A 17,419-nucleotide genomic window follows, 5' to 3' on the forward strand; every position below is an offset into this window, starting at 1 on the left:
TGCCCAAAAAATACGAGGGATGGCAAGTTGAACGTGGCACTCACCGTATTTAGCAGAACAATCATTATTTAGCAATTTCACCTAATTTTCAATTTGGTTTAAGTTTGAAAGAAACCCTGTTCTATAGTGACTGAGCAAAATGAGGCTAATTACGATATGGTACAGTAGCCTTCTAAAGGTCACAGTATGCTACATTGACCCCTAGAAATGTATTCATTTGAATAGAGGGATATGCCAAATAGCGAAGATGTGAAACTCACAACCATTGGCCAAAGGGTGACGCTGTAGCAATCAATTGAAACCCATTTTTCTCCTGAGATGTTTGATCAATTTGCATTTGTACATGAAAAAATGAAGCCACCATGAGCCAATGAGTATTCTAATGGACTGGCTTCATTATTTTCTTTTTTGAATAAAATCATCTGTGTGGGCTCATTACTCACAACCCAAAGTTTGGATGAAATGGCTCAGTCGGTACTGTTATAAAAGGCAAAACTTCATGCAGCTAATTTAAACCCTGCCTGCTAAAAAGGTCACACAGGTTCGATTCCAGGCTCTGGCTAAACGACCTGCCAGTAATAGTGATGAAAAAGCAATACGATATAACCTATTTAGAATGCTTTAATTGTTTGTGTAAATGCAAGGAAATTGGCAAACTTTTGTTTTGAATGACTTTTACTCTGCAATTTTATTCTATTCTTTATAATATTAATTTAGTTTTGTTGTATGGCCTATTGTTGAAACTTTTCTAGTGTTACTATTCTGGAAAGGTTTATACCGGTAGATCTTGTATCTACTTTACCTGTATAAAAATTTTGAAAGTGAATAAATAAATAGCAATCCCTTTTACATGTAGACAGATGAACACACTGATCTTTATGACACACCTATACTCTACTATTTTGTCTGCACACAGTATTAAAGAGCAGGTGTGTTGCTCATTGTCATCTATATAGGCCAGGCTATATTTTAATGTGTTTCTATAAATAGCTGAGTGTGTGTGTGTGTGTGTGTGTGTATAAACTGAGTCACCAAGCATCACCAGTATGTGACTCAGCCACGTAGCATCACAACATGTAGATAAGACAGCAAAAAGACACATCTTACTCATCGTCGGTCGGGTGGAAACCTCATATATGCACCGCATTTCAAGCTTGTACATCTGCTACTTTTGTATGGCCCTGTAGTTGTATAAATTGTGTGTAAGTGTTGTTTTCTCTTGTATATTTTCTGTTGCTTTGGTCAACCCTGGTTGTTTCTAAATGTGCTCGTCGTCAGATGGAAACCTCATGTTCAAACGGTTCAAAACTGTTCAAATAAAAACAAGCCCAAATTGATTAAATCAATTAATTACCAGCTGCATTATTATCTGTGGGTCTGCTGCTGACGTTATGCCACTTTTTAGCTGCGCTTCACTGTTATGCTCAGATTAGTGACCCTAAAGAATTCTGAGGCAACATGGCTGGAGACGAGGCAGCCAATCAGAACTGCTCGACTAGCCATGTCGTGCAGACGATGGGATGTTATGGGTTGTTGCCAGTGGTGGCAACTGTTGTGACAGAAATAAGCTAAGTACTGCGGCCTCCAAAAAGCAAACCAGGCAAGCAACTGTGAATGAATCCACGTTAGGCTGGAAATATGCAGGCTTGGCAACCAGTGTGGCCAACTGGCGACAGAGCAGGCTCAGCAGAAAATGATCTCCTGTCGGGACTTTCACAAGCTAATATTGACCAGCTTGCAGCTGGTAAAAAACAGCAACAGTAGCAGACCTAGAAGCTTGTGTATGTGCTAATTGTGTGGTGTGGTAGTATGCTCAAGTAGAGCGTTAATTTACGGAAAAAAACACAAGTTAGATAGGAGATTTTTGCCCGCCAGCAACGATATATTCTAACAAATCACAGCATTAAACAGGCACACAGGTCATTCTTTCTCCACAAGACTTTATTGTCCATTTCAGAATTAAACTCGAGAAGCACTACTTTTCATCATTTCTGTCCATTTTTTGCACAATAAGAAACCTTTTGCAGAATCATAGCATGACCAAACCCTGGACTCAGCTGACAAAAAAAGAAAAAGAAAATAGCTGAAACGTATTGTGGCTTTGAACAGACTGCTTCACTTCAGCATTTAGTAGAACCACAGAACCAATAAGGATCAAGAGCCTGAAGTAAGTATGTAAAAGTAAACACTAACCCAAAAAGACCATTGGCTCTGCGACGTTCCACCATATTTACATGTGGACCGACCAGGAAACAGCTGAACCGTTTACATGTGTGGTTCTCAATGAGGGGCCCGGGGGACCCCCAGGGGTCCTTGCTGGGGGTTCCAGGGAGTCTCCCAGCTAAATTGTTGAGAGTTAAAGGCCTATTCATACTCCAGTTTGAGGTGATAGCTTATCACCACAGTGTAGTTTTCTGAAGGTTAGAAAACTACAACATTACGTCACTCGCCACGGTGATCAGCTTCACCCAGACACATCTCTGTTTTTACTGTCAGACAAGTCCTTTCACTCTGGGCTATCGGTCCCTTTGGTTTTGCAGGCACGAGGTTTTTGAATCTGCAACAGAGGGTTAAAGTTTAAGGACATCACGTTTATGATGGCCTCGAGTCATTATGAAAGTGATCGGTGAAGGTGCCAACTTATCACCAAAAACTGGAGTATTTATGAGCCTTAAGGGCTCACACCAAACGGACCGTTACTAGTCTCAAGACTTGTGGCTTAGTACACTCCACAACTGTGGGTCCTTGAAATCAAAACGTTTGAGAACCACTGCTTTACATACCGAAGTTTGAGTCCCTATGCACTACTCAACCACCCGCCCCCTCCAACTCAAAATAAAAAGAGATAATGTGGGATGTTTCATCCTGATGCCTATAGGCCATTTTATTATTCAAATATTATTTCAAATGGAGAACTGATTTTTACAGTTGGGGAAAAGAAAACACAGAAGTCCGTTCCTTCCCTGTAGGTTCACATGCCTCCATCTTGTTTTATGATTGTGTCTTGTCTTCCAAAGTCATGTTTTTTTTTTGTCCATATAAAATCCTTCCTTTTTTGTTGTTGGGTATAATCATTTACCGAAATGTGGAAATAAAAATGTCCCCCAAAAATAAAAACAAACTAATAATGCAAAAACAATCAAAATAAATTCCTGCCCCAGTGTCCAGAGAAGAGTGTGTGTGTGTGTGTGTGTGGTAGTGGTGGGTGTAGAAGAACTCACTGGTGGTCTGAGCTTAGAACCTGAGGTGGGCTTTGTGTTTGACCATGTATCTGTGGGAGACAAAAACAACAGCGTTAACATGAGTCACAGGACTTATATAGACGGATCGTTATGTTGTTGCTGTCGGGCAGTCAGAAACCTCTAAACAAACCCATCCTAGAGATTCATACTTTGTCGATGCCAGAAATAGCAGACCAACAGGCTTGCATGTCTGCCATTTTCAGCATGCGACAGAATAAATTAGGCATATGTGGGCTGGTAAATATAAAATATGCTTTAAAAAAAAAAGATAAAACACTAATGGAGATTCTGCCCAACAGCAACTATATATGCAATAAGTAATTTCTACATGTCTCATATTATTGCCATCTGAAGTCACTTGTCTGTCTGCAACAAATGCTGCAGCGTTCACCGTTCTCCATATCCACATGGAGCTTTGCTGCCCGGGCTAGAGAGGCCGAGTTTGTTCCAGAGGTCATGGGCTCTGTCCAATAAGCAAAGCAGCATAACAATGTGCATACACTCAAGTTGATATAGGTCAGGGCTATTCAACTGAATTGTTCAGGGGGCCACACTGTCAGACACCCAAGGGACAATATTCTGATGGCAATCATTGCTATAGTGTGTTACCGTAACAGGGGTCTTCCCAGATCTTCAGTAAACAATAAATACATTTTCAGATGGGTTGCCAATTTCAGCCAATCAGGAAGAGAATTGTCAGCTTAAAAATGTAATACTGTTCCAGTTCCAGATTTGTCTGACAATTTCTTTGTGTCATCACTTCCAAATTCACTTGGTAATCATGTACCCTGTGTGAGTTATCAGGCAATCATGTACCCTGTGTGAGTTATCGTTCCTGACTTGATCAAATTGGTATCCTGACCTGAAATGTTAATTTCTGATTAAAGAGCTGGAGAGAAAGGGAGACTCCTGTAATTGAACAAACACGCTATAGCAATGACTGCTATCAGAATGTAGAGACAATTAAAACTTATTTTAACCCATTCTGACTAGGGTTGGGATTCGGAACCGGGTCCATTTCAGACCCCGTTCCGACATTGCGGATCCGGAGCCGGTTCCATAATTTTTTTATTAACGGTTCCCCAAACGGTTCTCATCAGTCTCATTTAGCTCCGCTGTGTCTGTGCAATGTGCATGCATGCAAGCAGAGCCTGAGGTGACGTCACCCCACCTAAAGGAGTGTGTGGGGTCGGGGAGGATACGCCCACTGTTCTGTGCATTCAGCGACCGCTCACCGCCGCGGAGCGAGTGGGACAGTATGTCGAAGAGATCTCCAAAGTGTGGTTAACAGAGAGGGAAATGACTCTGAGGCTGAGCACGCAAAGTGGAATAAATGTTATGCTATAGTTGCCTGCAAAGGTTGTTGCAACTTGTACCAGTTGCACGTCCACATTGATGAAACAACTCAAAATCAATATGCCTACACAAGTCCACAACTCACGAGAATAATCTAGGCAAATCGCATTTGAGAGCCATGCGGAAAGCCCACAGAACCACCACAGCCGGCGGGGGATGAGGATGATGCAAGGCTGGTTCACTTTCCCCAGGCTAGTAACGTAATAGAAAATAAAAACTACTAATGTCTACAGAGCTTTTCATTAGGTGTACAACTGTTAATGGTGTTAATTTAGAACGCCAATGTCTCGACGTCTTTCTGCCTGATATTTTATGAATCACGCCAAATCAATTTGTCTGCACTTATTTTTTACAACTTATAAGCAACTCAACTGCTTTTGATTTGGCTCTAAATTATTCGCGTGAGTGTTGAAAGCCCAGCGTTTAGGTGCATATACTTCCATAGATTGATTAGCCTACTTTATAAACAGTTTGCAGAAAAAAGCACAGGAACGTAGCCTACAGTTCAATACAAGGTCTGCTAAAAGGATTTTATAATCAAAGAAAGCACTATTTATTTCCATTAGGGTAAGGGGTCCTTCATATTAAATTAATCTGAACATTAAATACAACATTTGTCACCACAACAATATAATTATTGCAATGTGTACTGTATTTAATATACAGCAAATTGCAATATACAGTACAAATTGCAACAATGATATTGTTGTGGTGGCTAGCTGGTGGTGGTGGTGAAGTTTAAATAATAGTGCCACCTCATAATTGTAAAGTGCATTTACAATAATTGAATTAATTAATTTGTGTTTATTATGTACTTGGTTAGGTTATTTATAATATAAGCAAATCTATGTCAGAAAAAAAGGGGAAACACACACACACACACACACACACACACACACACACACACACACACACCTGTCGAGAGTTTCCCAGAACTTCAGGAAGACAGGACGGTCCAGGTGGCGTTTGTGGTGGCTCAGCTCCAGCACCGTCACGTCCCACTTCCCGACGTTGGGGTCCGTCTTAGCCTCGTCATACTTCAGATGGAACGCACGAACTGCAGGAAACACAATAGATGGGACATTTTACATGAAAATAAAAGAGGAAACCTGTCTGTTTAGGGCTAATTAACAGGTCTCAACTGTTTTGGTCGCAAATGCGGCTGAAATGTTATCAGTGCGTCCTAAAAATATAATTGGGAGCAATTGTGTGACTGCCAATAGTGGCAACAAAGCGGCAAGTGGAGTGAACCAAAACAAGCCCTCCCTGGTCCCGCCATCCAACACATTCCTCTCTGAGGTTGAGCTGCCCCATTGAACCAAAACAAACCCTCCCTGGACCTGCCATCCAACGCATTCCTCTCTGATGTTGAGCTGCCCCAGTGAACCAAAACAAGCCCTCCCTGGTCCTGCCATCCAACACATTCCCCTCTGAGGTTGAGCTGCCCCAGTGAACCAAAACAAGCCCTCCCTGGTACTGCCATCCAACCAGTGTTGGGTATAACGGCGTATAAACAAACGGCGCTACCTAACGTCGTTATTTTTTTCAGTAACGGGTAATATAATTAATTACAATTGTCATTGTTACAACGCAGTTACCGTTACTGACAATGAAATGTGCTCCGTTATTATGTTAAGCGTCACCAAGCTTTCTGTTACCACGGGCCGACTGACAGTGTGTGTGTGTGTGTGTGTGTGTGTGCGTGTGTGCAATGGGGCTGCTGCACCTCCTGCTGCTGCAAACATGAAGCCCAACACACCGGCTCCGTCCGCCGCGCCGCGTCGCCTGGCGCGCCGATAGAACCAGTTATATTTTCCAGGCGGCGCCGCGCGGCAACGCGCCGCGTTGGACGGAGCCGGTGTTGGGCTTCACAGCACGGTTAGAATAAAACAAACATAGCAGTCAGTTGTGAACTTAGAGTACCTTGATGCTACACAGACCATGCTAATGCTAAAGCTAATGTTGACAGCCTGACTGCATGCGTGCTTGCAGGAGAGAGAGAGAGAGAGAGAGAGAGAGAGAGAGGGAGATGCAGGGGAGGGCCTCTCGTGTGTGTGTGTGTGTGTGACTGACCACTGACCAGTTGTCTTAAGTTCTGAGCCAATTTGTGTCTTTAATTAATTAGACAGTATTGTCTACCAGTTGTCTTGTCTGAAGTTGTTGGACTTTTGAGGTCCAAAAAGTTTGAGAGCCACTGGTGTAGGCAATTACACCTGGTTTACTGTCGAGGTTCAAAGTTCAATAAATATTATATTGAAGTGCAATTCATATATTGAAGTTGAAGTTTATTTCTCCCTCATGGCAAAAGGTTATGTCTTATGTGTAAGTTGTAACTTGTAAGTACCTGTCTATGCTGTTCTACTCTATGCACCTTGTGAAACCTGCTCCCAAAAACAATCCAAATTATTAGACATATTACTTTTTTTTACGCAAATAGTTACTTTTCCTAGTAACTAGTTACTTTTACAATAGAGTAATTCAGTTACTAACTCAGTTACTTTTTTGGAGAAGTAACTAGTAGTAACTATAACTAATTACTTTTTTAAAGTAACGTGCCCAACACTGCATCCAACACATTCCCCTCTGAGGTTGAGCTGCCCCAGTTAACTCTTGGTGCCAAAAGCGTTAGCATGTAGATCGTTTACTCATTGACACAACGGAGCAGAGTACTGCTGCTTCGACAAGAGCTTTGTGTACAATATCACTGCGTGTCAGAAAGTACATTACTTCAAGTGTTTGAGGTTGAGAAAATATCTGAGCCAGCTACGGAGAAAGAAACGGTGTCTGTGAATGAGAAGACGGTGCGTGTCAGAGCCAGGCAGAGATTATTCATAGGAACACACAGTTGGTATATTTCGGCAAATTAGTTTCTTTTGAAGCCGTTGTAATTTAAATATTCAGAATCAATCAATGTGTAGCCTATTGAGAAAGAGGGAGCACCGGTGCCACCAAGTGAAAAAGTAAATTCTGAGCCCTGTGGAAGCAATATTGCTGGGTTAAAGCTCAGTTAAAGTTAAAGCTCAATATTGTGATAGTAATAATCATAGCAATAGAGTGTTTGTTCAGTAACAGGGGTCAGCTCATCTCTCCATCTCTTTAATAAAAATAAATTAACACATATTTCAACAAACAAACATCAGGACTCATACAATGGGAATGAGCGTTACATACTCATTCTGTTTTTCACAGTGAGCGTCCGTGGTTCTCAAGACTGGATTTGACATACTATACGTGCTTGGTTCTTTTCTACGACAATGCGGCGCCAACATATGCCACAGCTGCTTAACAACCCTACACTATTACAATTAAAGCATTCTTTATTGTTATGAAAAGAACTAAAAGAGAGGTTCAAATTTTTGTGTGTGTGTGTGGGGGGGGGGGGGCGTCAAGTATAACATCCAGAACTTACTTTTGGCAAAAATGTCAACAGGCGATCCGTCGGGCAGCAACCAGGGCCATCCCTTGAACTGCCAGGCAGGACCCTGAACGAACACAGCTACCACACGGTCCCTGCAAGATACATTATTATAAAAAAATATTTCTAATAATATCCTTAAATTATTCTACACTGAATCAATCCATTCCACTTTATTTATAGAGCATATTTAAAACAACAGCGTTGAACCAAAGTGCTGTACACTAAGTAAACAAATATAAAATACCAAGAAACGGGGTGCAACACAAACCAAAGAATTTGGGAGGATGTGATCATACTTCTGTGCTCCGTTTTAGACTACTACTATCGGCATGACAGGCAAGCTTGGCTAACGCCAACACAAAGTAATCAAGTCTGGTTGAGATAAAAGCATGGCTAAGAGGTTCAAAATCAAAAAGGTTTATAGCAGACTTGACTTTGTCTAAAAGCCTCAGCTGGATTTAACAACACGTTAATCTGATTGTCAAACTTAAAGTCACTGTCCAATTTGACACCAAGGTGACATGTTTGAGAACCATTGCTTTAAACGATAATCAGAAAATGTGGAAGCAACCACAAATGAGCAACTACACATAGGCCCTCATTTATCAATCGAGTGTAAAATCTGCCACAGATTCGAGTGCAGGTTTCGTAGTACACCCACGTCGCCACGGCATTTATAAAGTGATCGCAAACAGCTGATCCTTCCTTAATTTCGTTCTGACGTTAATAAATGTGACGGCTGAAATCTATCTGGCACGCCCTATGAAATCAAGCCTCGCCCTCGTTTTTGCGACATGAACAATGGCAATACGACGGCTGGTAAGTTTGGTAACCAGGGTTACAGGAAAATATACGTTTCTCCCGTGTCTTGCTGCCCGCCTCTGGCGCCTCACCCCCCTCTCTCATACACACACACACACACACACAGACGCACACGCAACTTGCAAGCCCAACTGGTGTCTTGTTAAATAAATAAAGAGCGAACACCTGCATGAATTAAATAAAGTTTCCCTCTCACCTCGCTTGCCTTGCTGTCATGTCCACGCACGCACGCACCTACATGACACCTCGACATCGCATCGCCATGAATGGAATTAGTTTGTAGGCTGGCCTATATTAATTTTACCCATTCGTGCGCTGTGCACGGCGAAGACTGCGCACTGCTGTGATATTAAAGTCCTGTAGGTGACTGCCTTGACGACATGATAGCCTCTCTCATGCAGCATGAGAGAGGCTATCATGTCGCCACGGCAGTCATAATCAACGTTTATGTAGTGATTTGATCATTGATGAACGAATCATACACATATGGATGAAGGCTTGCCGCGGCTAGCTGGTATGTGTTGGCGACGCACGCCGCGGTCCCGTCCTCCCTCCCGACCCCCGAAAATGATCTCGCTTTTATCTGAACTGTCAAAGCACTTATTTAAATGGTGAATGATTAAGCCCCTTACGCCTATAGCCTGCTAGTAGGCTACTTACTACAAATAGGCAAGCTGTATGCTTGTCATTGTCACTTGGAAATAAAGGCGTGCAGTCCATGTATGCCTTTTTAAAAATAATATCATAATCACATATGCCGCATCACCGCATGCGCTCCAAAATCATCTCACAAGTGCGCTTGCATAACAAGGCCAGTAAAGCACTGTTTGAATAAGCACAAACTAATACATTGTAAACATGTTATATTGTTTTTAATTGCGCGATTTTAATTACTTGTAAAGTTGGAAATCTCTCCCTTTTTTTTTTACATACACATACCGTTTTATATTAACATTTTAGGAGTGAAAACATATGTTTAGATGCCTTTGACAGCGTGTCAGCAGTTCAGACAAGGCTGCTCCGCTTGTGTACGACAGAAAAACAGCCAAGGAAAAAGCGTAAGCAAGCTGCCGACCAGACGTGGGTTTTGAACGTTGTCACGTTCAATTTCAAGCTTTGCCGGAAATGGTAAATGTCAAAAATGTCGGCAATTTCGGCGTGCACCCATATTTTGGCGTACGCACGGTTGATAAATGAGGGCCTTACACTCTAAAAAGAAAACCCTGCGGATATTAAAAAGAAAACCCCACCGATATTTACAAGTGACTGAAAACTTCAGACAAATCAAGCCCAAAGTCACTTGCAAAAAGCAGACGTGGCAACACAGGTGGGTGACACTCACCAGTCCTGAGGAGCCAGCTTGAGGGGCTGGTCGATGACGCGGTAGGGCACGGTGACACTGACCGTGTTCCCACCAGGCTGGATCTGGTCTTTACGACGCTGGAGCAGCACCTCGTTGTCCCGGGGGATACCCTGCTTCTTCTTCTCCTCCGACGTCACAAACCTGAGAGAGAGAGAGAAGACATTTAAAAACTGTGGTTCTCTAACATTTTCATGTCAAAATCTCATGTAGGGTTCTGTATTTGGACGCAGAACCACATCAGAAAATACTTTTGTCCGTCATACAAAGTTTGAGATTGATAAAATGTTTAAAATTATTCACTGACCCCCACCCCTTATCTGGGGGGGTCATATATTTTGGGACCTCCCATAATAGTACGAGACAATTAATGACAGATTTAATATTAGGGTTGTTTTATAAATATTCCGAGTTGATTTCTTACACTTTGAAAGTAGCCAGAATAATCTTTTCTGACTTTTGGTTGGGGTCTTTCTTCACCCACGACCCCCCGGACTAATCTCAGTACTCATTACATTCCTCGCTCTGCTCCTGTTCCAGAACAATGTCAAATTAGATAATAATTGAAGCATTAAAAGTTTTTGTAGCTGGGCACAGATTACAAAAATGAGTAGTAGCTAATACTGGCCAAGATAATTCTGGCTACCTGACGAATTGCCCTGAGCTTCCACCAATCGAACAAAATGGATGGAATTCAGAGAGTGGAGGGTTCCAGTCAGGGGTCTTGCCCTCCCTGCTCCAAAGGCAGTACTTGAGCTCATCAAATGTGGTTGCAAAGCAGGTTGCAAGGGACGGTGCAGCTGCCTTAATAATAAACTCCTCTCTGCAAATGCTATGGTGGAGACCGTCAACACTATCAGGGAGGACATTCAAGATGATGACAAAGACGAATAGATCCTGTAAATAATGTATTGTAGGCATAATTGACCATGGGCTCTTTAAGAGGATAGGTGTGTGTGTGTGTGTGTGTGTGTGTGTGTGTGTGTGTGTGTGTGTGTGTGTGTGTGTGTGAGAAATAAATGGACACGTTCTGCTTGCTTAAAGTGAGAAGTTGCAATACCTTCATTCCCTGCAGTAACGCCTGTCAACCATAATGGCAGAATACTAATAAACTATCAAAGTACAATACATAAACGCAAGATACATACTTTTTAAATGCTTCAATTATTATCTAATTTGACATTGTTCTGGAACAGGAGCAGAGCGAGGAATGTAATGAGTACTGAGATGAGTCCGGGGGGTCCTGGGTGAAGAAAGACCCCAACCAAAAGTCAGAAAATATTATCAACTAAGAATATTTAAAAACCTATAAAACAACCCTAATATTATGAAAATCTGACATTAATTGTATGGTGTACTATTATGGGAGGTCCCAAATAGATGACCCCCCAGATAAGGGGTGGGGGCAGGGGCGGTTATTAGCGCTACGCAAACTACGCAGCTGTGTAGAACCCCGACGCTAGAGGACCTGAGAGTTCTCCCTGAAAAATGTCTAATATTGCAGCCCGTTCAGTCGCAGCGAAACGTTTTGGATAGTAACTGCAAAAGCCACAATGTTTCCTGGCCTAAATGACGTTGATTTCCTGCCTTTTCTCTGATGGTCCTGCATATTTCTCTGTGATTTGGGTTACTGTTTAAATGTGTCAATATGTGTCAAACAAATGTCATGTTTTACAGAATTGAAATGCCTGGCCACTGGAGACTTCTCATTATTATTTCTGATATTGCTCTTGTGTTCAATAATTCTAGTTTTCAATTCTCTTTTTGTTTTTCCAACATTGCAATATCAGGGGCAGGGGCACTTCAAAAACAAAACTACGTCTTGCACGTGATTCTTCCTCTCACTTTGATTTTTTTTGTACCTCGTGTGTGGGTGCAAAATAGTGTCTCCAGCGATCATAGCATTACAATGAATACAGTTGAATGACCAATCTATCGTTATTCAGAACAGACAAAGGGGGTGCTATTGTTCTACAAGATATTAACCTGTGATCCCACCATTCCATTGTCTGACCAGTCGATATCTAAAGATAAATATAAATGTATGCTCAGAGAACACCCAGTATACATCCCATTATATATCCTACCCTACCAAAAATACACAAGAGCTGTGAACCTCTGTGTCCCAGGATGCCCCATGGCGGGTATTGGCTTTGACCGAACCCATTTCACAGTATATTGATTTTCATATCAAAGATTTAGTTAGTTTTAGTGCTGCCGTGGTCCTGGTAATTGTGAACTGAAAACAGGTGCTCGTTGGCGAGGGTTCAAAACATGAAAAGATAAAAAGGAGGTCCACAGCACTCTGTTCCAGTCAAGTGAAAAAAAAAGGCTTTATTATAACAGCATTGTAAAGATTAAAAGATTGGAGAGATTGCAGATTCAGAGTTTCTTTGCACCATGGATGTGACTAGCCTATATAGCTATAAAGCTCTCAAATATTACATGGAGTCACGAGAGACTTGGTTACCCCCGACTGACTTGATTATGGACCTGGCTGAGGTGGTTCTTACGAAAAATTATTTTAAATTTGAAAATGAGTTCTATCTTCAAAAACAAGGTGTTTCAATGATCTATACTGAATGTGAAGGTAGCCTACTGGGGGGGGGGGGAAGTCACACTGTGTGTCATAGGCTCAATATGTCAGTTTGACACATTCAGTAGATCCTATGATCTTTTGTGGCCAAATATAATTTCTTGGGGTCTAATAGGACTATAGTAAATAATAAAAAAATAAATCGCTATAAAATGTTGTAAAACAATACATATTTAGCCTCATGCTTGAATGCCCCCACCCCCCTGTCAAAAACGGCTAAATACCCTAAAACGAAATAAATCAGCAAATGAAAAATAATTAACACTTTACTTTCTCTAATAACCTTAAAAAAAGAGCCTTGGTTGAAAAATAACTAAAGTTGTCCTTTAAGGCGAGACACTACAGGTGAAATCATGATTTTTTATTTTTTTTGCCATTTTACTTCCTAAACATGTTTTCTTTCAAACTAAAGCAAAATATATTTTCTGGGTGAAATTCCAACATCTCTATTTTCATGATTGGTTGTTGGTACAAAGGAAGTGACCATATTTGGATCAGACCACAGTCAGCTCGAGGTCCAGACCTTTCCAAAGATACATGCCATTATATGTTGTTGCCAAGGTTTGGATGAGATATTTTGTCTCAAAATAGTGGCTTCAAATAAAACGTTTTGGAATTTTACAATACAAATCTTTAAATGCCGTTTTCTCAAAATGAGTTTCTCATACCTGGGACAAAGAATCTCCACTACAGTTGAACTCACATACACCAAATGTTCCAGTCTTATTCATAACTATATTCCGCAGACATTTACAGATGGAATTGTTGATATATCATTCACAGCCTGATTTACATCACATTTTATACCTAAAAACATGCCGAAAATTGGGTTTTTTATGCCTGTTGACACTATTTTCTGATTTGTGGAGTGATAATTAGAGATATCAAAAATCCCATCTGTAATTTTCTTTGTCTCTAATGTGTCAACAAAATTAAATGATCATTTTGAACCTGGCTTTATCCGATCTTCAGATTTATCGTCCTGAAATGTATGCAAATTAGCGCATATAATGCCTAATTTGCATATTTAAACATAATTTCAGAAAACTTGTAATACAAAAAATCTTAGTTTTAATATAAGTAATCAACTGGAGAAGTTTCATTGTGATAGCTATTATTTAACTTTTTTCCCTATTCACCTGGGGTGTCTCGCCTTCATTTCAAATAATTTGTCACGCTGCACGCATGGACCGACGACCAAACGAGAGGGACTTCCCTCTCTCTCTCTCTCTCTCTCTCTCTCTCTCTCTATCCCCCCCTCTCTCAGTCTCTGTCAGTCCAGTCAGTGTCATGATTACACAATTTTCTAATTTGATTTTGAGCGATCACAAACTGTCTGCAGGCAATCAAGCAAATGTGATACTTAATATTTATAACAAATAACAGCAACACAAGCAGCTGTTCATTTTACTTTTATAAACCAGTAATTTGAGCTGCACTGCAGGGCAGACTGGTTGGGTGGTGGTTTCTGATTATATCAGTTATCAGGGCAACAGGTTTGTGTTTATTCCCGAATCCCCATATTGTTCCTGATTAACAAAGTAAACATTTTCTCATACTTTATCTAAAGCTTCTGTGTTGCAATAAATTATATTATCAGTATTACATGAAGTGAATCAGTGAATGTATTTGTTTTGCACTGGCATAGTAATGGCATCTTCTTAATTAGCCTATTGCAATCCCAGCAAATCAGGCACAATTTGCTGTTTTATTTGCATACGCATCAAAAGTGGCGGGTTGGCTGGGACGGTTTTAGGCGCAAAGTAACCACAATATACCGCTAATAAACTTACAAATTACATATATATATAGTATAATTATGTATAACTAGCTCTCAATGATGACGTAAGAAATATGTGGATTAAAGGCGTTACGTCATCATTGAGAGCTAGTTATACATATACGCACCATGTAATCTGGTCCCAGCAAATCAGGCACAATTTACTGTTTTTTTGCCGCAAAGTAACCACAGTATACCGCTAATCAACTTACAAATAACATATATATATACAAATCCAACTACAGATTACGGAAGTATTTTAGATCATGTATATTTTAACAAATGTGAAAGTATTATTACAGAAATTGAAGTTAGAGACACATATTACTCTGATCATGATTTAGTATTAATATCACTATAGTCCAAGATGAAATACATTTAAAACAATTGACAATTTACAATAAATAATAAAATAATTATACTGTATACGTGATAACATATTTTAATTCAGTTTATATACCTTTTTTTCATCACATATCAATGATTTATTTTTCTTTGAAAAACTAAAAAGGGATCCAGAATATTTCTAAATTGATATAACTGTATTTCTTATATAGATATAAACTTGAACCATACTTAATAATACTAGGTGTTTACATGCATAAAGTAGGTAGGTAGCAAATAGTTACACCTAATAATTAGACATTTCAAACGTTCCTTCACAGAGATACTGAGATTTGACAGTTTACAGCGGTCGAAAGTACTTGCGCGCTCTGCTTGCGCACTAGTTGGCCATTTATGGCCTACTAGTGTGCAACAAGCAAGTATGCACTCGACAGAGTGCAGTTCTAGTTTATTCAATGTTCATATCTTGCTCAATACTGAGTGTAGATTTGTACTGATTGACTCAAGTATAGTTAGTATAACCTTGTATCCCCACCCCCCCGCAAAATGTGTCTAGCACCCTTAAAGTGCCCTTTTCAAATTTCGGCCCCTGCCCCTCCAAATCCCTGTGCACGTCCCTGAGATTGAGCTAATGGCACAGTTTTTTCAGTACATGCATTGTACAGGTGGGTCGTGGGGGAGCTCACACTGTACTTTGTCTGCTATGCCGTTTTGCCTGGTAGTCTGCTGTGCCGTTTTGTGCACACACGCAAAGCACACACGGCCAATCAGAGCCCCCTGATTTGTAAATCCGGCTTTGGGTGGAGGTCAGGACATTTTTAACACAATCATTTTCTCATAGTTTGGACTCTATAGGACCAAGATCTGAAATTTTAGCACAAAAATCCTACAGGAGCAGTTTATATGACAGCTCGCACCACACAATTGGTTAAAATAGCTGATCTACAATCTCACAAAGTTGTGAGCTTGTAGATTGGCTGTTATTTTTGCTAATGTTCCCCCTAGAATATGGATGCTGGGGTTGAAGAGGTTGAACTGATACTTTGAGAACCAGCCTGTTTCTAAGGGTTTGTTTTTCTTCTTTTTTGTAACATGAACAACACAGGCCATGTGCTGTAGCAGTGTTAAGAATGTCATGTACAGTACATGTACAGTACACAACGCCTCTTACCCGTTGTAATTGTACATACTGGCTGGAAAAACCAGTGCGTCGTTAGCTCTGAAAATCAATTACTTCCCCACAAATGACAGCGCCGCACGACAGAGTATAAATTGGGCTTTAGAACGCCTGGTTGATTTATAGTTCCATTTACACCAGAGGTGCATCTGCAAGGCCCTGGCGTTGGCGGGTAGGCCACATGTGCACTTAATCTCATGAATGAATGCACGCTCATTTTTCTTTTCCAGCTTGGAAAGGGGAAAAAAAGCTAGCTGTATTTCCAGTCGTCTTTGTGACGTGGATTGGATTGGTTGTTTTTTCTTCAGTTTATGTGTGCATGGTACTGTAGATACGGAGGCCTAATTAAACATGCTGTTGGGTATAGCATACATTTATTAGACATTCATTATCATCTCGCTTGGTTCTACACAACCGGATAACGAATAATTCCAAGAAACGTGTGCTGAAAGGAAAACCCACGACCTTGCTCTCCCTGTCCCCTTTGTCCATTTTCTGAAAATGCAGAGTGACGAAGCTGGCACTGAAGAGAATTTTCTGAACTGAACTCATACTGAACTGTAAACTTTGGGGAGTTGAAACGGCAGCATTCATGCCAGACAGATATAAATACTTTACTTACGGTTGTTGATTAATATAGATTGTTTAACAAGCTAGATTGGAGACGTGTCGTGACAGTAGCAGTACCTCCTGGTGCCGAGTATATCCATAGTTTGGTAGGACATTACAGAAGCTCTAGTGGTGACATCATGTTTCTTATTCAACTTCATGTTGAATTAATATGTTTGTTTGCTACATTTCATTTCAACCAGAGGCTCTCTTTTACAGAGAATAGCAGCATGTTATGTGATGTTCCGTCGTAGAACGACGTTGCATATTAAAAATAGCAGATCTACAAGCTCTCAACGCGTCCAATCCGTAACGTATTAGCATTTGTAAGTCTGCTATGATTCATGGTCGAAAGGAAGAGCTGCTGTGAGTTTAGTCCCATCAGAATGCACAGCTGCCTTTCACAACCATTCGATGATCCTACATTAGGTAAAACTTTACTCGCTGGTTGTTTTCAAGGCTTGCAACAAAGCGTTTTAATGATGAATGCTCATTTATATTGGATGAAGAAAAATAAGATATTTAATCAGCGAATAAACGAAAATTTGACTACCTTTAGGTAATCAAAGTCGAATACCAAAAATCAGTATTCGTGAATGCCCTAGGCTTAGGACACAGACGTGAAATGACAGAAAGACAAAATGAGCAGACCTGGAAAACTATCAAAATTTAAGCTGATTTAATTATCTCTAAAATTATCTCTCTCCTGATTGG

General features: G+C 40.6%; 1 protein-coding gene across 1 annotated transcript in view; it reads right to left on the reverse strand.

The window, feature by feature from the left end:
* Positions 1–2,851: 2,851 nt before the first annotated feature.
* Positions 2,852–17,419, reverse strand: part of cdc73 (cell division cycle 73, Paf1/RNA polymerase II complex component, homolog) — a 51,014-nt gene continuing 36,446 nt past the window's right edge. The window contains exons 14-17 of the mRNA XM_080779315.1: positions 10,181–10,342; positions 8,008–8,108; positions 5,514–5,655; positions 2,852–3,271 (exon numbers count right to left, since the gene is read on the reverse strand). Coding sequence (XP_080635441.1) covers positions 3,235–3,271; positions 5,514–5,655; positions 8,008–8,108; positions 10,181–10,342 — 442 coding nt within the window. The 3' untranslated portion in view covers positions 2,852–3,234. The remainder of the gene's footprint in view (positions 3,272–5,513; positions 5,656–8,007; positions 8,109–10,180; positions 10,343–17,419) is intronic.

The sequence above is a fragment of the Protomyctophum bolini genome, assembly GCF_963924005.1.
Source record: "Protomyctophum bolini genome assembly, chromosome: 12".
NCBI lineage: Eukaryota > Metazoa > Chordata > Actinopteri > Myctophiformes > Myctophidae > Protomyctophum > Protomyctophum bolini.